The 21,067-nt window shown below is 49.5% G+C and overlaps 1 protein-coding gene across 2 annotated transcripts in view; it reads right to left on the reverse strand.

Annotated features, from left to right (window-relative positions):
- Nucleotides 1-4,192: 4,192 nt before the first annotated feature.
- Nucleotides 4,193-21,067, reverse strand: part of STK10 (serine/threonine kinase 10) — a 152,374-nt gene continuing 135,499 nt past the window's right edge. Inside the window, exons 15-19 of one of the 2 annotated variants that reach the window (XM_025388215.1) lie at nt 20,361-20,485; nt 18,780-18,968; nt 17,495-17,620; nt 15,871-15,984; nt 4,193-7,105 (exon numbers count right to left, since the gene is read on the reverse strand). In XM_025388215.1, coding sequence (XP_025244000.1) covers nt 6,965-7,105; nt 15,871-15,984; nt 17,495-17,620; nt 18,780-18,968; nt 20,361-20,485 — 695 coding nt within the window. In that variant the 3' untranslated portion in view covers nt 4,193-6,964. The remainder of the gene's footprint in view (nt 7,106-15,870; nt 15,985-17,494; nt 17,621-18,779; nt 18,969-20,360; nt 20,486-21,067) is intronic. The other variant, XM_025388216.1, reaches the window with a different exon arrangement.

A 21,067-nucleotide genomic window follows, 5' to 3' on the forward strand; every position in this document is an offset into this window, starting at 1 on the left:
GAAGTTTCACTCTTCAGGGTCTTTCTCCCATTGTCTTGATGCATAGTACCTGGCTCCCTTCTAGCCATTTAATCTCTTTAGGAAATTTCCACTTAGCCATACCCTTACTATTCTCTCCCAAACTTACTTTTTCACTCTATATGGCCAAGCTGAGAACTTTCCAGATCTATTCTGCTTCTCTTTTAATTATAAATTCTGTCTTTAAGTCATTTCTTTGCTCTTGCATCTCACTATATGTCATTGAAAGCAGCCATGCGGCAGCCTGAATGCTTTGTTCCTTAACTGCTTCTTTTTGTTTGTTGGTTTGTTTTTGCCGGATATCCTAGTTCATTGCTCCTAAATTCCATAAAGTCCTAGGACACAAACACAAGTCCATCAAGTTATTTTCAACTATGTAACAAGAATGGCCTTTACTCCAGTTTCTAATACCTTGTTCCTCATTTCCATTTGAGACCTCAGCAGAACGGCGTTTACTGTCCATATTTCTATCAACATCCTGGTCATGAGCATTTAAGTAATCTCTTAGAAGATTCAGACTTTCCCCACGGCTCTTCTCTCCTGAGCCCTCACCAGAATCACCCTTAATGCTCCATTCATGGCAGTGTAGGCTTTTTCTAGCCTGCTCCTTCCAATTTTTCCAGCCTCTACCCATTACCCAGTTCCAGAGTGCCTTCTACATTTTTCATAGGTGTTTGTTATAGCAACAGACCACTACTCAGTACCAGTTTTCTGTCTTAGTCAGTTTTCTGCTGCTATAACAGAATACCGTAGACTAGGTAAATTTATAAAGAAAAGAAGTTTATTTGGCTCACAGTTCTGGAGGCTGGGATGTCCAAGAGCATAGTGCCAGAGTCTGGCAACAGTCATCCCATGGCACAGAGTGGAAGACGGAAGTGAGCACATGAGACAGAGAGAGGGAATTAGGCAGACCTATCCTTTTTTGGGGGGGCGCGGGGGATGGAATCTTGCTCTGTCGCCCAGGCAGGAGTGCAGTGGTACAATCTCGGCTCACTGCAAACTCCGCCTCTTGGGTTCAAGCGATTTTCCTGCCTTAGCCTCCTGAGTAGCTGGGATTACAGGTGCCCACCAGCACACCTGGCTAATTTTTGTATTTTTAGTAGAGATGGAGTTTCACCATGTTGGTCAGGCTGGTCTTGAACTTCCGACTTCAGGCAATCCACTCACCTCGGCCTCCCAAAGTGCTGGGATTACAGGTGTGAGCCACCATGTTGGGCCAACTCATCTTTTTTATCAGGTATCCATTCCCATGATAACTAACCCACTTCTGCAATAATGGTATTAGTCCATTCATGAGGGCAGATCCCTCATGACATAATCACCTCTTAAAGGTTCCACCTCTTAATATCCTTACAGTGGCAATTAAATTTCAATGAGTTTTGGAGGGGACATTTACACCATAGCAAGGGGTCAGCTAAAAAGTCCTACTTCCAACTGGGTGCAGTGGCTCAAGCCTGTAATCCCAGCACTTTGGGAGGCTGAGGCAGGCGGATCATGAGGTCAGGAGTTCGAGACCAGCCTGACCAACATGGTGAAACCCTGTACCTACTAAAAATACAAAAATTAGTTGGGCGTGGTAGCGTATACCTGTAATCCCAGCTACTCAGGAGGCTGAGGCAGGAGAATCGCTTGAACCCGAGAAGTGGAGGTTGTAGTGAGCCAAGATCATGCTACTGCACTCCAGCCTGAGCAACAGAGCTTGATTCCATCTAAAAAAATAAAATCTTACTTCCTGGCCTCATGGAACCTATAGTCTTCCCTTTCCTTCTGAAAGCCTCCAACCTCTGTGGGCCAAAAAACTCTTTCAATATAATCTCAGTCCTTTTCAGCTCATCTCTTGAATTGATAAGGCCATGATTTCAACTGTCCTTCCCCTGAGTGAACTCCCCTTCTTCTGACTGCCCTTGGGATAGATAGAGGTGTTTTAGCCCGGCATGTTAGTCTGGACCTGTCCATCTCTTCAGCCTCATGACCCGTAAAGTATTTACCCTAAACAATATCCCAGGCCCGGAATGCACGGGTTCTGGCACATACTAGTTTGTCTTCCAAGACTCAGAGTCACCTTCTCTGGAAAGTCTTCCCTAATTCTCCCAGGCAACGTCAGTCTGAACTTACACTCTGCTTTTCCAGGTCTGTTTCCCCACAAAGACAAGGAGACAGCGTCAGTGTCTTACTCATCTTGGCATCTCTAGCACATGGTGCTTAAGAGGTGTCAATGAATGTGGAATGATCTCATTTCCCAAGTCCCATGAACCCCCTAATGCACTGTTGTTTTGTCAGTTTCATGAATTATTTTTCACAAGAACCCCAGTCATTTTTCTAGCCCTTAATGGCAGGCAGGCCGGCTGCTTATTTCTTTGCATCCCCCAGACAGTAATCAATGTGAACTCCACACTGACCTTGTGGCTGCGGCCTGCCCCCTGCTGGTCAGAAGGTTTCTAGGACAGAGACAACTCAAGGCTGGAGAAACAGGGGTTCTAAATCATTTTTTGTGCCATGGACTCCTTTGGCATTCCACAAAGAATATAAATCTCTTCTCAGAATAACATATATTTTTTGAGACGAGTCTTGCTCTGTCGCCCAGGCTTGAGTGCAGTGGCACTATCTTGGCTCACTGCAACCTCTGCCTCCCGGGTTCAAGCGATTCTTGTGCCTCAGCCTCCCAAGTAGCTGGGAATACAGGTGCACCACCATGCCTGGCAAATTTTTGTATTTTTAGTAGAGATGGGGTTTCACCATGTCAGCCAGGCTGGTCTCAAACTCCTGACCTCAAGTGATCTGCCGGACTCGGCCTCCCAAAGTGCTAGGATTACAGGCTTGAGCCACTGCGCCTGGTGGCTTCTCAGAATGATATTTTCAAGTGTGCAATATAAAGCACATAGATTACAAATGAAACCAATCATATGGAGTACAGGTAACAAAATACTGGAAAACCTGTATATACTATGTATGTGATATATATGCTCATGTAATGTGATCTATGGATGTATATACACATATGCACATTAAATAACAAGATCTAGTAATAGGTCTAATAACTACTGTAATTTCAAAGTGACAAAAATATTTTGAGATCTCTACAACAGCTGCAAGGTGCTATGAAATATCTGGGATTTCTATTGGTGACAGTCACAGCTACTGCTACTACTACTAGAGTTTGTTGGCTACATCCATAATGAAAGGAAATGCTTAATTTCAGTTAGAGGATAGTAAAACTAAAGACCAAATCTTTTGCCATCCAAATACCAAGACACCCTGAATTCTACATATGGATCCGTTGTGGCGAGAGTCTATGGACCCAAAGTTAAGAAAGCCTGAATTGTGTTTCAGAGGCGTGGCAGACAGATTAAATACGGCAGGGATGGCTAGTGGCTAGGTGTCTGTATGACCCTTGATTCGTTCAAGTGGCAGTTGAGTGAGACACAGGAGGTCTGCCAGAAACACCTCTGGCAGAAGGTCCAAGTTTGAATCCCATAGGCATCACTTACCAGGGTTTTGAGAACTGGCTTGACCCTTCCCTTTGCCTAGTGCCCGTTTCCTCATCTGTAAAATGAGAATGAGCCTGGTGTGGTGTATGGTGGCTCACACCTGTAATTCCAGCTGTTTGGGAGGCTGAAGCAGGAGGATTGCTTGAGGCCGGGAGTTTCAGACCAGCCTGGGCAACACAGTGATCTCCCCCGCCCTGTCGCCTGTCTCCACAAAAAGTTAGCCAGGCACCGTGGCTCAGGCCTGTAATCCTAGCTACTCAGGAGGCTAAGGTGGGAGGAGCGTCTGAGCCCAAGAGTTTGAGGTTACAGTGAACCATGATCACGTCACTGCACTCCAGCCTGGGCGACAGGGAGACCCTGTCTCTAAAAAAGTAATAAATACATAAAATGGGAATGATGGTGTCTTCCTCCGATTGTTGAAAGGATTCAGTACATTAACAGGTGAAAACTTTTTGGGGTCAATGTTTGTTGTTAAAGAAGAATGATATTAAATGTCTGTAGAGAACATGCCCCATGACACACTCTCCCTCAGCCAAGCATAATGTCTTTCCAAAGAGAAACCCGACGTCTGAGCCGCCGTTGACCTGGGAGGCCCCTGTGTACTTGGAGGATAAGCCCTTTCTTGCCGGGTGAATATGCCTAAGTGTGCCCCGCTTTCCACCCCAATCCAAAAGAACAACCCGAACGGCAGATAACCTTGTTACTTTATTAGAAGCATATTTACATTCTTGTAGTTAACTTTCCAGAGAACGTTTTATAAAAATTTTGTATAAAGTCTAGAAACTACATAAAAATAATTTCATCTGTCATAAAGGGAAAATATAAGTTAGTTACATTTACCAGACAGAGAAAAAGAAAACCAGTTCTGTCTGTCCCTTATACAGAAAACACTAACACAGGGCACGAGGAATACTGCGTGGACCTCTCGGAGATGGGCATTGCACGGTGGCTCCATTGTGAGGCTAGGTGACCCCACCAGTCCCCATCCAGAAAAGCACAGGGGCGCTCTGAGGGCTCATGCGGCACTGAGCAGGGACGCAGCAACTCCTTGAAGGGCAAAGGTGATGCGAAGGACAAGCCACAAGACGAATGATCACAGACTTTCACCTGAACCATGAAACTGGCATTTCACCTAACACTTTCTCACACGCCAGGCTACAAACAGAAACACTGTAAGCAAAGCCCAAAGCAGCCCTGTCTGACGGTTTCCAATGCCGGCCTGGTCTGGTAGAACTAGGTCTATGTTCTGCAGTTACACTGCTGCTAGTTCATGTTTCCCCAGCACCTGTGCACCAAAGAGACTAAAAGGAGACAATTGTTTTGCTTGTCTCATTCGTGAGAGACCTGAAAAATGTCCTATCTGGGTCAAATTCTGCAGTAGGCAAGTAAAATGCTCACTAACCTAAGAACCATTGCTAGTTCCAAGAGCATCTTTACTGCATAGTTAAGATTTGGGCAGTCCCCTTTTCCTGTTGAAGGGGGGCTGCCCCTCCCTTCCCAAGCATGTAGTTATAACCAATGTTGAGAAAATGTCCAGGGAATTGCTTTAGAAAGACAGAGTATACGGAACCTTAACCTAGCTGGGCGCAGTGGCACGTGTCTGTCGTCCCAGCTACTCTTGAGGTTGAAGGGGGGGAATCAGTTGAGCCACGAGTTTGAGATCAATTGGGCACAACATGAGACACCCTGTCTCAAATAATTTTTTTTTTTTTTTTTTTTGAGACAGTCTCGCTCTGTCACCCAGGCTGGAGTGCAGTGGCATGATCTTGGCTTACTGCAACCTCTGCCTCCTGGGTTCAAGCAGTTCTCCTATCTCAGCCTCCTGAGTAGCTGGGATTACAGGCATGCACCACCACACCTGGCTAAAAGTACAAAAATAATTTTGTATTTTTAGCAAAGAGAGGGTTTCGCCATGTTGGCCAGGCTAGTCTCGAACTCCTAACCTCAGGTTAGCCACCATGCCTGGCTTAAAAAGAATCTTAAACCTGTAGGAGCGAAGGCGGAAAAAGTCCTCCCAGGGAGTCTCACCAGCAAAACACTACCCAGATTCAATACGCCCATATGATTACTCCAAATCATTACCAGTTTTGTGTTTTTTTTTTTTTTTAAAAAAGCAGATATCTTCCTGGAGAAATCATATATTTTACAGCCGTTTCAATGAAACAATTAGAAATCATGGTGAAAAAAGGTTTTCTTTGTAAGTAAGGCCGCATACTAGTTCAAACATTTGCTTTTATTTCGTTAGATACACTCTGCAGCCGTAGGATCAGAATCTGGGGGAAGCCAACTGAGAACCTGAAGTCCCAGGGGTCCATCTGAGGTACAGAACCTGTGCTTCTGCCATGTTCCTGGGGCAGGGGCACTCCATTTCCCCCTGATGCTTTTTCTTCCTGAAGAGAAGTCCAAGAGACTGCCAGTCCAGGTCTGAAATGCAGGGTGGGACTCCTGAACACAGTCAGGGGGACAGAGCAGAGGGCAACAGCCCTCCTGTTTCACCTGCAGACAGGGTGGGCAAGAGTACTATGGAGAGACTGGGCTGTGGAAGCCTTGTGTGCTGAGGAATTAGTCCCTGAACACAGGAGCCTGTGCGGGGCCAGCATGAATCGCAGCCTGGCAGTACAGCCTTTGCTTCTCCGTGCCTCCGGTGCCAACACCCTGCATGCGCCACACCAACTGCTCCACCTAACATGCTCAGTGGCACAGGCTCAGGCAGCAAACGTGTTCCAACCCACCTGGGCAGAAGAGGCCAGGCCAGCAGACCAAGTCCTGTGTGTATGTATGCATGTGTGTGTACGTTCACACACACGTGCAGGAAGGGGGACACGAGACGGCATGAAACACTGGAGAAGCAGAAGAAACATTTCAGCCGCCCTCTCCCCGGTCCCCGCCCCCCACATAGACATGGCCTTGTCTTAAGTGGAAAGCAAACTGGGAGAACAGGAAGAATGAGGCCATCTCCTGAGCAGCCAGCTGCAGGCCAGGCTCCACTGGGAACAGAAATGGCTATGAGGGACTTGATTCAGTGACTCTGCAGGGAATGGCTGCAGAGAATTCCAGCCCGGATGAACCCATGGAGACTTCATCAGCAGTGCTTTGTTCCCACACAGAGCAAAACTGGTATTTTGGCAAACAGGAGAGGACTCAAGGCCACGGAACACCCATTCCTCCTGGACCCTGAGCCCACCAGCAGCCCCATCCCTTCCAGCTTGAAGGGATCTGGGGCTCAAGGAGAACCTACATTAGGGTCATCATTACACCTCACCCTCCACAGGCCAGCGAGAAGTCAGGAACACTGGGGCGGGTCTATCGGGCACAGCTGGGGTGGCACAGGGCGAGGGGCTGGATTTGAGCTGGCACAGACGCAAGAGGGAAAAGGGGTCCTGAGTTACATGTTCACAGAGAATGAAGGAGAAGGCCCTGGGGCCCACCAAGCTGCCAGCCACAGCCCCGGGCGGTTGTTAAGAAGCATCCGCAGAATTGTAGGGGAAGAACTTGGCGGCCTTGCTTGGGGTGGTGGGGTTTGGGCACTCCGCCTCCTCGCTCAGCTTGAAGAACATCTCCTGCTCCCGCTTCTTCTGGTTCAGATCCTCTTCCAGAGCCTAGGGAAGAGAGGACGGATGGCGCTTGGTCAGATCTGCAGGCCACACAAAGGTCCCCCACTCACAGGACCCCCACTGACGTGGCCCTCTCTGGAACATTCCCTTCCAGGCCTCACTGCTTGAGAAACTAGGTCTTCCCTCTTTCCTACCCTAGAGCTCCTGCCACTGCCACTCAGAAGCTCCCTGTGGACCGAAGGGTACAGTTGGGGGAAATGCCAATCTAGATGGGGCAGGGAGGAAAAAAGCAGATGCAAATCTCCTGGCAGGGAAACAGCCAGATGACTGGAGAAAAACCCGAGAGAGAAGAGGGAGAGAGATTTAGCAGCAAAGGAAGCAGAGATGTCAGAGTTTTGCTTTTCTTTTTTTTGTTGTTGTTTTTTTAAATATACATTTGCTTTTGCCTAAACCCAGAGGTTCTGATTTTGAAGATTTGTGGTGGGACCCAGGGCTTCTGCACTGTACAAAGTCTTCAGGTAACTCAGAGGAGAACTCCAGTTGAAAAGCACTGCGGGAGGCCGGGCGCGGTGGCTCAAGCCTGTAATCCCAGCACTTGGGAGGCCGAGACGGGTGGATCACGAGGTCAGGAGATCGAGACCATCCTGGCTAACACGGTGAAATCCCGTCTCTACTAAAAAAAATACAAAACACTAGCCGGGCGAAGTGGCGGGCGCCTGTAGTCCCAGCTACTTGGGAGGCTGAGGCAGGAGAATGGCGTAAACCTGGGAGGCGGAGCTTGCAGTGAGCTGAGATCCGGCCACTGCACTCCAGCCTGGGCGACAGAGCGAGACTCCGTCTCAAAAAAAAACAAAAACAAAAACAAAACAAAAGAAAAGCACTGCGGGAGGTTCCCTTGAGCACAAGCTTATCTAGGTACATTGGATCCTACTAGAAATATTTTTCTTTTCTTTTTTTTGAAATAGAGTTAAGCTCTGTCACCCAGGATGGAGTGCAGTGGCTCACTGCAAATTCAGCCTCACATGTTCAAGTGATTCTCCTGCCTCAGCCTCCCCAGTAGCTGGGATTACAGGCACCCACCACCATGACTGGCTAATTTTTGTATTTTTAGTAGGGAAAGGGTTTCACCATGTTGGCCAGGCTGGTCTTGAACTCCTGACTTCAGGTGATCCACCCACCTTGGCCTCCCACACAACAGATTACAAGCTTGAGCCACCGTGCCCAGCACAGAAAAATTTCTTTTCTTTTTTTTTGAGACGGAGTCTCATTCTGTTGCCCAGGCTGGAGTGCAGTGGCGCGATCTCGGCTCACTGCAACCTCCACCTCCCATGTTCAAGTGATTCTCCTACCTCAGCCTCGCGAGTAGCCGGGATTATAGGCATGTGTCACCACACCTGGCTAATTTTTGTATTTTTAGTAGAGATAGGGTTTCACCATGTTGGTCAGGCTGGTCTCAAACTCCTGACCTCAGGCAATCCACCCACCTCGGCCTCCCAAAGTGCTGGGATTACAGGCGTCAGCCACCATGCCTGGACCTGAGCAATTTCTTAAGGGCTCTCCAATAATAAGCATTCAAGTAAGAAAGGACGCCAACCGCAGTGGAAAGAACATGGGCTTGGTGGTCAGACGACGTTGCCAGAGCTCCAGGATTTTCTTTCTTTCGTTTTTTTTTTTTTGAGACGGAGTCTCGCTCTGCCGCCCAGGCTGGAGTGCAGTGGTGTGATCTTGGCTCACTGCAAGCTCCGCCTCCCGGGTTCACACCATTCTCCTGCCTCAGCCTCCCGAATAGCTGGGACTACAGGCACCTGCCACCATGCCCTGCTAATTTTTTTGTATTTTTAGCAGAGAAGGGATTTTGCCATGTTAGCCAGGATGGTCTCGATCTCCTGATCTCGTGATCCGTCTGCCTCGGCCTCCCAAAGTGCTGGGATTACAGGCATGAGCCACCGTGCCTGGCCTAGGATTTTCTAAAGAAACTGGAAATCAAGATTTTAATGTAAAATCTCCTTATATACTTAAAAGTGGGCATCTTTTAAAAAATTTATAGGCCAGGCATGGTGGCTCATGCCTGTAATCCCAGCACTTTGGGAGGCCAAGGCAGGCGGATCACCTGAGGTCAGGAGTTCAAGACCAGCCTGGCCAACATGGCGAACTCCATCTCTACTAAAAACATAAAAGCTAGCCAGGCCTGGTGGTGTGTGCCTATAATCCCAGCTACTTGGGAGGCTGAGGCAGGAGAATCACTTGAGGGGAGGTGGAAGTTGCAGTGAGACGAGATCGTGCCACTGCACTCCAGCCTGGGTGACAGAGCAAGACTCTGTCTCAAAAAAAAATTTTTTTTTTACATCACTATGTTGGTTGGCCAAACATACCATGCCTGTAAGCCAATTCCAGCACATAGGCTATCAGTTTGGGACCTTTGCTCTAGGAATACCAACAATTTAATAATAATAGCTGCTACTTTTTGAGCACAGAATGGTTTAGTAACTTGCCCAAGGTCTCACAACTAGTAATGGAAGAGTTAGGACTTCATCCCACCTGTGTGACTCCAAAGCCTGGGCTGTTTAAGCATTACTCTGTTCTACCCCCCAACATATATTTCTCAATACAACCTTCTAAGGCTAGAGTCAGCAGTCTTTTTTCTGTTATGTGACAGATAGTAAACATTCTTGGCATTGCATGACACATTTGGTCTCTATTGTGACTACTCAACTGCCACTGTAGTACAAAATCAGCCACAGACAATCTGTAAATGAACGAGCATGGCTGTGTTCCAATAAACTTTATTTACAAATATAGGTGGTGGGCCAGATTAGGACATTGGCAGTAGTTTGCTAACATCTACTTTAAGGAAATAAGTATCTACATTTTACAGCCCGAAAAGCCAGAGTTCAGGAGGGAAGATTTGACTCGTTTGGGCCACATTCTGTGTTAACACTGACCCAAGCAACACTTTATTGACTCTATCAGATATTCCGTACTTACTTGAAATACATGTGATTTTTTCTAAAAATACTCTACAATGTACAATCATCTCCCTGCCTCCATACAAGGCAGGGGGTTCACAGGCTGCTGACTGTAATGCAAGAATGTAAAAGACCATTTATTCTTGAATGAAAATCATCACCTCCGGGTCACTGTTCCCGCAGAAACCCAAGTAGCTAATAACAGAAGAATTCTATAAAGAATTCTGCAAAGAGGTAGGTAGCCCCCACAGGCGAAGTCCAACGCCAGCTTCCCAAATGCACACTTGTGGTGCCTCCCCCGAGCCCAGGCCCCTCTTTGAAGCGATCTGAGACATAAGGCAATAGCTAGAGGCAACGTGATCATTCATTTTCAAACTCTCAGCATATGCCAAGGGTATAGAATCCCCAGATAAGATAACCAGGTGAACGTTTATTTCCTGATTGCAGAACCAACCTATGTCAGCAGGAACATTATTGATCTGAGTGCCAAGTATTGAAAGTCTCAGCAGAACATGGTTACAGAAACTGATGAGCGTGGGCCTGCTAACAGGAAGTCTGGGCCCTGGCCAGCTTCCAGCCACAAAGCTCCATTAGCGCAGCGAGGGAGGCCTCAATTCAAGGACTCCCAAGGCCATTACACAGATGAGATGGGTAGCTCCTCCTGTGCAGACCACAGTTACAGTAAGCAGAACTGATGTACGATGGCAGAACGAACCTCAGGACTTCAGGACCCACGGGCATGAGATGAAGGGTAACCTGGGCAGCTCTCTCTTCAGAGAGTTTAGGGGGATGAGCATGTTCTTGGTCTGTACTATGTACTGGCGACTTCTGGCATAGCACTGCAGTATCGATAGCTTCACTGTACAAACAACCACAATGAGGACCCATGTTTGTTTGGTTTTTTTTGATGGAGTCTTGCTCTGTCTCCCAGGCTGGAGTGCAGTGATGCCATCTTGGCTCACTGCAACCTCTGCCTCCTGGGTTCAAGCAATTCTCCTGCCTCAGCCTCCCATGTAGCTGGGATTACAGGCTTGTGCCACTGTGCCCGACTAATTTCCGTGATGGTTAATTTTATGTGTCAACTTGGCAAGGCCATGGTATCTATCTACCTGTTTGGTCAAACACCAGACTAGATGTCACTATGAAGGTATTTTATAGATGTGATTAGCATTTAAATCAGTAAACTCTGAGTAAAGCAAACTACCTTTCATGATGTGGGTGGGACTCCATCAGTTGAAGGCCTTCAGAGAAAAGAGAGAAGGAATTCTTCCTCTAGACAGCAACAACAACTGGGTCTCCAGCCTGCTGACCTGTCCTGCAGATTCCAGACTCACCAGCCCCCACAATCATGTGAGCCAATTCTTTAAAATAACTAAATCAATTTCCCTCTCCCTCCACACACACACACACACACGCACCCTCTCTCTATATTGGTTCTGTTTCTCTAGAGAATCCAGACTCATACAGGCCCAGAGCGGGGACGATGGCTTGCCCAAGATCCCAAAGCTGGTGACCGGCAAGAACGTCTAGAGTGCCAGCTAGAGAGGAAATGGACGAATTCCCCCCACCTCTGATACCATCCTAATCCAAGCTGCCCTCATTTCTCACCAAGGTTATCACAATAGTTTCCTTACTGGTCTCTCTGCCTCCACTCTTGAGCCCTGAGGGAAGCCAGTGGGATCCTTTTCAAAACACGAGTCAGACCTCCGTGTCCTCTGCTCAGAACCCTCCAGTGGCTCCCATCTCACACAGAGTAAAAGCCAGGCTTTACATAGGTCCCCCCACCCCTCTGACTTTGCCTCCTGTCGCCTCCCACCATCACCACCACTCTCTCTGGCACAGGGGCCTCCTTGTTTCACAAGCAAGGTGTCCAGGCCTTTGCAGCTGCTCTTCCCTGTGCTGGGAATGTCCCCCCGAAACCCCCCACAGCTGCACGGCTCCCTCCCTCAGGTCCTTCAGATCTGGGCTCAGATGTCTTCCTCTTAGATGACATCTTCCTGCCACACTGTCTGAAGCAGCCCCGCTTTGTGACCGCCCCCCATGCTGTTTCCCTCCCTGCTTCCTGGCCCCTCACTAGAAGGTCGGTTCTTCCTGAGGGCAGGGACTTGTCCCTTTTGTTCAATGCAGCGTCTGAAACAGTGTGGGGCACTGAGCAGGCGCTCAAGAAATACGTGTTGCATTAATACACAAATGAATGAACAAATGAATGAATGATCAAGCTAAGGATGGCACACAAATGCAATCCCACGTGGTAAGTGCCATGACAGGGGTAAGGACGGGGAGCCCAGAAGAGACAGCATATAGCCTCCGTGGGGAAGGCCTGAATAATGAAGACACACAGAAGTTGGCCAAGCAAAGGCTGGTGGGTAGAGAATTCCTGGCAAGGGGAACAGGCTGGGCAAAAGCCCAGCAGAGAACGAGGGAAGCGCAGATGGTATGGAGATCTATTTGGGTACCGAAATCTGTTCAGAACACAAGTCGGGGATGAGACTCACAGGAGATAAGGCAAGAACAGTAGTTCTCAAAGTGTGGTCCATGAACCCCTAGGGGGCCCAGAACACTTTCTGGGGGTGGGGAAGGGGCAGCAAACTCTAGTTTCCTACTGAGACACAGTTTGCTTTTTCAGTGTTTTGATATTTGTGCTAATGGTACAAAAGCAATGATGGGTAAAACTTCTGGAGCTTCTGGAGGATTCAGACAATGGCCCCTCCAAACTGAATGAGTATTCTTCACCACCGTGCACTCACAGTGTTTATTTTTATTTTTTTGAGATGGAGTTTCACTCTTTCGCCCAGGCTGGAGTGAAGTGATGGTGAGATCTTGGCTCGCTGCAACTTCTGCCTGCCAGGTTCAAGTGATTCTCCTGCCTCAGCCTCCAGAGCAGCTGGGATTACAGGTATGCACCACCACACCTGGCTAATTTTTGTATTTTTAGTAGAGACGGGGTTTTGCCATGTTGGCCAGGCTGGTCTCGAACTCCTGACCTCAGGTGATCCACCCGCCTTGGCCTCCCAAAGTGCTGGGATTACAGGTGTGAGCCACCATGCCAGGCCCACTCACAGTATTTTAGAAAGTTTTTCAATTAAAACAATAAAGCCAACTGCACTTAAAATCACCTTGAACACAAATGGTTCACTTTATTAAATCCTGACCTTCAAGGTCACTGCCCTTTAACGTCCTGTGTGAGGAAATGAGAACTATGCATAAGGCATGCCTGCTGCCCATGAAAGCATGATGGCTGCCTAGAGATCTTGTTCTTGTGCCCGATCTTGTTCTTGTGCAATTGTCTTGAGTTGTGGGCTGAACTAGCCACTTTATTTTGCAGAATATCATTTTTACTAAAAAACAACTGACAACTGGGCATGGTGGCATGCGTCTATAGTTCCAGCTACTTGGGAGGCTGGGACAGGAGAACTGCTTGAGCCCAGGCAGTCGAAACCAGCCTGGACAACATAGCAAGACCCATACTCTCTTAAAAATGAACAAACTGAGCTGATCACTTCAAAGGAAACAAACTAAAGATATTTATTGCCAATGACAAAATTTGAGCATTCAAGCAAAAATGAGAACTTTGGAAAACATGTGTCCACCAGCCTGAACATGACAGCTTCTCAATTTTTTTTTTTTTTTTTCTTTTTGACAGGCTCTCAATCTGTCACCCAAACCGGAGTGCAGTGGTGCAATCATGGTTCACTGCAGCCTTGACTTCCTGGCCTCAAGTGATCCTCCCATCTCAGGTTCCAGAGTATCTGGGACTACAGGCATGTGCCACTGTGCCCAGCTAATTTTTGTATTTTTTGTAGAGATGAGGTTTCACCATGTTGCCCAGGCTGGTCTCAAACTCCTGGGCTCACACCTGTAATCCCAGCACTTTAGGAGTGGTTGTGGGCGCCTGTAATCCCAGCTACTCAGGAAGGCTGAGGCAGGAGAATCGCTTGAACCTAGGAGGTGGAGGTTGCAGTGAGCCGAGACAGCGCCGCTCTGTCTCAAAAAAAAAAAAAAATCCACTGCTCTATCTTGCACTTGGATGTAACTTTGCCCCACCCATGATCCTGTAACATCATGCACTGGTCACTTAGAAAATATTGGTTTACTGTGTTATGCAGATCTTCCAAAAGTTGACATATTACACAATATTTTTAAAAAATTATATCCGCCAGGCACAGTAGTGCACACCTGTAGTCCCAGCTACTCAGGAAGCGGAGGCAGGAGAATCACTTGAACCCAGGAGGCAGAGGTTGCAGACAGCCAAGTTCCCGCGCCTGTAATCCCAGCACTTTGGGAGGCCGAGGCAGGTGGATCACTTGAGGTCAGGAGTTCAAGACCAGCCTGGACAACATGATGAAACCCCATCTCTACTAAAAATAGAAAAACTAGCCAGGCATAGTGGCATGTGCCTGTAATCACAGCTACTCAGGAGGCTGAGGCAGGAAAATCATTTGAACCCAGGAGGCAGAGGTTGCAGTGAGCCGAGATCACGCCACTGCACTCCAGCCTCGGGCGACAGAGTGAAACTCTATCTCTAAAATAAAAAATAAAATAAAGAAATCAACAGATGGGTCAGGAGGGACGTTGCAGAGGGGCCAGTGACAGAGAAGAAACTCAGCAGAACATGGGCCTAGAAGGACAAGGCAGGCGAGGAAGAGAATGACTGTAGCACTGACTGCCACCAGGAGGTCAAGTCCAGCAAGTCATATCCATGGGAGTCAGCCACCAGGATGCTGCTACTGACCTTGCCAGGAGAGGCTGCAGTGGGCTGAGAAAGGAATTTCTCAGTGGGCGGAGGAAGAAATTGTGAGAGGGCTTCACAGAGAAGGAGAGAGAGTGACAGGGCAGTAAAGAAAGATGTGGGACTGAGCGAGGGCATGGGTTTTGAAGGTGAAAGTATGGCAGGCACAATTCAAAAATGACCCCCGTGACTCTCCTATAACTCTCCCCGCTCCTCTGAGTGTGGGTGGAACCTCTGAATGTGGTATCATTCCTGCAAGCAGGGAGGCTATCCCGTGACCCGCATTTAATCACATGAGCACAAAAGGGTTTTCTCCTGCTGGTGGCAGAAGGGGATATCAGAGACATTCAAACATTCAAAGCACAAGAAGGTCTGAATGCACGCTTGCTATTTGGAGGTGGAAGAGGCCACATGATAAGGAATGCCGGTGGCCTCTAGAAAATAAAGTAACCCCTGTCCGAGGTCAGCAAGGAAACAGGGACCTCAGACCTATAGCCACAAGGAACTGGATTCTGTCGAAAGCTGAACGGGTTTGGAAGTGATTCTTCCCCAGAAACTTCAGCTAAGAGCCCAGCCACGCTGAAAACGTTGATTGCAGCCTGGTGAGACCCTGCGCAGAGAACCCAGGTGAGCCCACCCAGACTCTTGAACTCCACCACTAGGAGGGAGTGAACGGGTGTCGGTTTAAGCTGCTTAGTGTGCGGCAGTTCATCACACAGCAACAGAAAACTAAATTGGCAAGTATTCTATCTGGTGCTGGGTTCTGACTTCTGAGAATAACTTCCTCTGAGAGAAAATCCCCACAGGCTGGGCTCTGGCCCAGCAGCATGGCTGGCTTGACTCACTGCAGCGTGCTCTGTGGACACCACATGGCAGGAGTACTCTGGTCCACGAGAGGGAGCTAAACAAGACGCTGCCCTTCCATAGCTGGAAGCTGCAGGGTGTTTAGCCATGAAGGGTTAGAAAGTTCCTCTCTCTCAGGCTGGAGATCCATTTGACGGTGCCACAAAGCAAGAGTCCACCAAAATAACGAGACCTAACATGTCCTGGCCAGAGGCCTGTGCATGGCACAGAGCAGAGCCCGAGACCGAGCCCACCAGCTCGGACAAGGTTACCTTCTTGCGCGGCCGAAGCTTGTCCCGCCATTCCTTCAGGTTCTGATTATGGCTCTCATCCAGCGCCTTCAGCTTCTGGGTCTCGTGCTCTACCAGGAGGTGGCACTTTTCATTCTGGAACAAATTCCAGGCAGAACAGGTGAGAAATCAGAAGACACAGGCCCTGAAGACTGAGACACACCTCATGCTGTGGCCACGAGGGCACCAGCATTGTTCATTTATTATTTCTTCTTCTTGACTATAAATCCCATTTATTCAAACTCTATATGTAAATCACATGCACCAAGAAGTGCCTGGAGGAACAGTCCAGAATATGTTAACAGTTCTTATTAACTCTGTGGTGGGGATGTGTGGTAAATTTGCAACTTTCTGTGAGGATATAGCAAGAAGGCAGCTGTCTGCAAGCCAGGAAGGGAGCCCTCACCAGAACCCAACCATGCTGGCGCCCTGATCTCAGACTTCCAGCCCCCAGAACTGTGAGAAAGAAGTTTCTGTTGCTTAAGCATCATGGTACTTTGTTATGGCAGCCTGAGCTAAGATACTCTGTATGTATCACATAGAATTTCCTCAGGGAAATCTGTGGCAAGGAATGAGGGTCACTGACATGGGTGAGACTCTTCCAACCTCACTGTTCTTTCTCTGAGGTAAGTTATCTGCTTTATAAAATGTAAATCTCTCTCATAGGCAGCAGTGACAAGTCCCTGTTGATTTCTTGCAGAGAATCAGTCTTGTCATGAGGAGCTTATAAAGCGGGGGGAAAATGCCTTTATCCAGATACCAAGACCCTACTGGGTTGGGAAAGTAGAATCCTTTGGGCGATTTTCATTTTGGGTTTCATGCTAGAGGCTTCTGGGAGTTGAGAACTTGGCTGAGTGGGAAGTAATACTCGCAGCAGCGCTGAGTTCCTGTGGCCTGCCAGGAGCTGTGCTCGGCACTTCATATGGGCTCTCCCAGTGCTCACAGAAACCCGAGGCAGGGATAGGAAAACAGATGCAGAAGGTGAATGGCTTGGTCAAAAGTCACACAGTGACAATCAGCAGAGTCCTGCCGGGCAGGCCTCAACACCTGGAATGTTTCCTCCACGCCTCCCTGCCTCTCCAGAAAATGCCCGATGAGTCCAACAGCCTGAGCAGTTCCTGAGGTTCGAATCGGCCCTGTCCCAAGGGGGCTTCAAGTACTAGCTCCTGAGGCCAGGACCCTCAAGCGTGGGGCAAACCCAGGGGCCAGGAAGCCTGAAGAGGTCAGGAATTACCACAGGAAAAGCAGCCCACAAGGGGCTCGGCCACACCCCGACCACCTTTGCCCAAAACACAGTGATGACGCAGAAACCCTGCAGCAGCCCACTGCCAGCTCCGCCACGTCACTCACAAGCCCTCGCCCCAATCCTGCACAGCAGGAAGGGTCATCCCCACACCCATTTCAGGGCTGTGAGAGCTTTGGCTTAGGAGGGTCATGTGATTTGGCCAACCTCACACAGCTCTAGAGCAGCATGGCAGGACTGGAACCTGTCCACCCCGGGCCTGTCTGACAAAGACTGTTCCCAGCTGTGGAGTTTCTGGCCCCCTGAGAGCTGATGGCCTTGGGGAAACGGAGGCAGCCTGGGGCGGGGCAGGCAGGGCAGTACCTGCAGCTGCTGCAGCTCGCTCATGTTGCTCTCGCACTGCGCCAGCATGTCCCGCATCTGGTTCTCGTGTTTCTGCTGTTGCTGCAGCCGCTCCAACTTCTGCCTCTTCTCCTCCTGCTGGGAGAACTGCACCAGAGAGAGGGTGGGTGCCTCAGAGGGCCAGGGCCTGGCTGGTTGGGTAGGGAGCCCACCTCAGCCCTGGCCCAGGGAGACCCCTCAGGGGTACTGGTCTGTGCACAGCCCCAGTACCCAGCACCACCTGTGCCCGTGCTAAGTCCTCACCCTGAGCTGAGACCCAGCCCCTGCCCTCAAGGAGCCCCCAGGCTGGTGGGGACATGACACTGTAATTGACACATGCCAGGAAAGTGTGTGTACCAGGCAGGAATCACAAGGGCCCATGTGCCCGAGCCACAAGGGCAACACAGGATGTGGGGAAGCTGGCCAAATACAAGCGTGGGAGTGCGGAAGGGAAGGGCGCAGGAGAATCAGCAACACAGCACCAAGCTCCCTCTGTCCACACACCGAGGTGAATTCACCATGAGGCTGACCAGGCACGCCTGGCGACTCACACACCCCCTCCCAAGACCTTATGGCGAGCAGGTCGGGGTGCATTTTTCTTTTTTTTTTTAAGATAGAGTCTCGCTCTGTCGCTCAGGCTACAGTGCAATGGTGCAATCTCGGCTCACTGCAGCCTTCCAAGCCATTCTCCTCCCTCAGCCTCCTGAGTAGCTGGGATTACAGGCACGTGCCACCATGCCCAGCTAGTTTTTATATTTAGTAGAGACAGGGTTTCACCATGTTGGCCAGACGGGTCTTGAACTCCTGCACTCAGGGGATCCCCCTGCCTCAGCCTCCCAAAGTGCTGGGTTTACAGGCATGAGTCACTGCACCCAGCCTTTTTATTTTGAGACAGAGTCTTGCTCTGTTGCCCAGGCTGGAGTGCAGTGGCTCAATCTCGGTTCACTGCAACCTCCGCCTCCCAGGCTCAAGAGATTCTCCCATCTCGGCCTTCCAAGTAGCCAACACACCTGGCTGATTTTATTATTATTATTATTATTATTATTATTTGTAGAGATGGGGTTTTGCTATGTTGCCCGGGCTGGTCTCAAACACCTGGGCTCAAGTGACCCACTCACCTCGGCCTCTCAAAGTGTTGGGTTTACAGATGTGAGCCAGCCTACATCTTGTTTCATATTCTCCAAAATCGTGTAAGGCCCAGGCCCCACCAAACCTGGCCCTGCCTGCACTCCAGCACACTGGCAGACCCCGCAGGCCCGGCCCCCACCTGCTTGATCTTCTCACGCTGCTCGGCTGCGCTGCCCCCGCCGTTGATGTGGAGGCTCTTCTTGTACATGGCCATGCGCGTCTTGCCCTCACTCCTCTGGATCTTGGGCAGCCGCGCCTTTTCCTGCTGCTGCCGCACCTTCAGCTGCTCTATCATGCGCTGGTTGTAGCGCTGCATCTGCTCCCGCTCCTGGAGAGGAATATCCAGGGGGGCTGGGGTCAGCTGCACTCCGGACTTGGAGTGTGGACACAGGCTAAAGCTCCCCACACTCCACTTAGGGGCCCAGGACCAACGCGGCCCACGATGTTCAACAGAGCAAGGCTTCTGTTATTTTGCTTCTACGCTAATAACATTTTTTTTTGTTCTCACTTTAAAAATTCTTGTTAATAATATCTTGGATTCTTACCTTCTAAATGCCTTTTCATCTAATCAATGATGGCATGCCATCATTAGCTAATATCTCAAAGCAAAATGTACACGAAAGGGGATGGTTTCTCATTAGTGATGGCAGATGTGAATTTATATTTTAAAAAACCCTGATACATCTGAATTTTTTCCTTCCCCTAACACCTATTTGTATTTCAAAGCTCAGCATGGGTATCACCTCCTCCAAGAAGCCTTCCCTGATTTCTTCACCTGGTTGGGTAGCCTTATTCTGAACTCCCATGGCCCTATACTGACTTCCATCACTGCATTTAGATAAGAAACTGGAATTATACACAGCTGCTGTGCATCCACTGCATCCAGATCTTGGTTTGTCTGTCACTGTCCCACTATGAAGGCTGAACTGAGACAATTCCTGCAGGAGAGGGTGCTTTGGCCACACAGATCAGGGGCCCTCACCAGCTCTGGGGAGTTCAGGGAAGGCTTCCCGGCAGAGGTGGTGTTTAGGTGGAGACCTAAAAGTATTCTGAGGGAATGCACAAGAAAGAGAGAAACAAAGAGAAAATGGAAAGGGAGGACAAGAAGAGGGAAAAGAGAAGAAAGAGTAAAACAAAGACACACCGGGCGGGCGTGGTGGCTCACGCCTGTAATCCCGGCACTGTGGGAGGCCGAGGCGGCCAGATCACTTGAGGTCAGGGGTTTGAGACCAGCCTGGCCAACAAGGTTAAGCCCAACTCTACTAAAAAAAAAATACAAAAATTAGCCGGGCATGGTGGTAAGCACCTGTAATCCCAGCTACTTGGGAAGCTGAGGCAGGAGAATCACTTGAACCCCAGAGGCGGAGGTTGCAGTGAGCCTAGATGGCGCCACTGCACTCCAGCCTGAGCAACAGAGCAAGACTCCATCTCAAAAAAGAAGAAAAAAAAAAAGACACACATAGCAAGTAACAGAGTCAGCGAGGGAGCTGCTTAGGCCATTGGCTTCCCTGCATGGTTTGCCCTATTCCTGGTCCCTTGAGCTGAAGCAGGACACCCCTGGAGAACCTCTTGGGGCCTCACTGCAGCCAGCCCTGGGTCCTCTTGGGGGCACTTGTCATCCAAAGTGTGCACCCAAGACGTGCCCCACCACATCCAGCCTCACGGTTCTCCCAGGTCGGCCCGGCAGCAGACCCGAGCCCCACGCCACCGGCAGCCTCACCTTCTCATGCTTGCGCAGCAGCTCATGCCGCTGGAGGAAGTACTGGTCTTTGAGCTGCTGCTTCACCAGCTGGTGCCTCTCCTGCAGCTGGTGCTCCTCCATCTCCCACAGGGCCGCTTCCCGGTCTGCGGAGGACATGCCACACACCTGGTGAGGTGCTGACATCCAGAGACCTGACAGGCCCTCTGCCCCGCTCCTCTGCCTGGCCTCCTCATGCTGGAGATCACCGACCTGCTAGGCTCAGGAATCGCCACATGTGCTACCTCATTAGACCATGTTGGCTGACCTGAGCTGAGGCCTAGAAACTTCCTTTAAATCTAAGGAATGATAGCTCCCAGCCGCATGGTAGAGCACGAAGTGCTCAAAGTCAGGAGCCAGAGAAACTGCAGATACAGGCTGGAACCCAGCTCCATCGGTGGGATTAGGAATGGAGAGGTTCTCCAGGCATCAGCTGCCATCTCTGCAAGATGGACACAGCTATACTATGGAGGGAGGGGATGTCCTTGGGAGACACTTTGAAGTGCAATCCACACTGCATCTCTACTTTCCTGATGCGCACGTGGGAAGGGCTCAGATGCAGACCCCATGAAGAAGACAGAATGGTCTCTTGTCACTATTTCCTCCTTTGAAAAAATGGGTGAGATCCTCTTGTCCCCTGCATGTCCCATGCATGCATTATGCAGACAATGGTATCTGGCATCTTATCA

This window comes from Theropithecus gelada, chromosome 6, assembly GCF_003255815.1.
Source record: "Theropithecus gelada isolate Dixy chromosome 6, Tgel_1.0, whole genome shotgun sequence".
Classification (NCBI taxonomy): domain Eukaryota; kingdom Metazoa; phylum Chordata; class Mammalia; order Primates; family Cercopithecidae; genus Theropithecus; species Theropithecus gelada.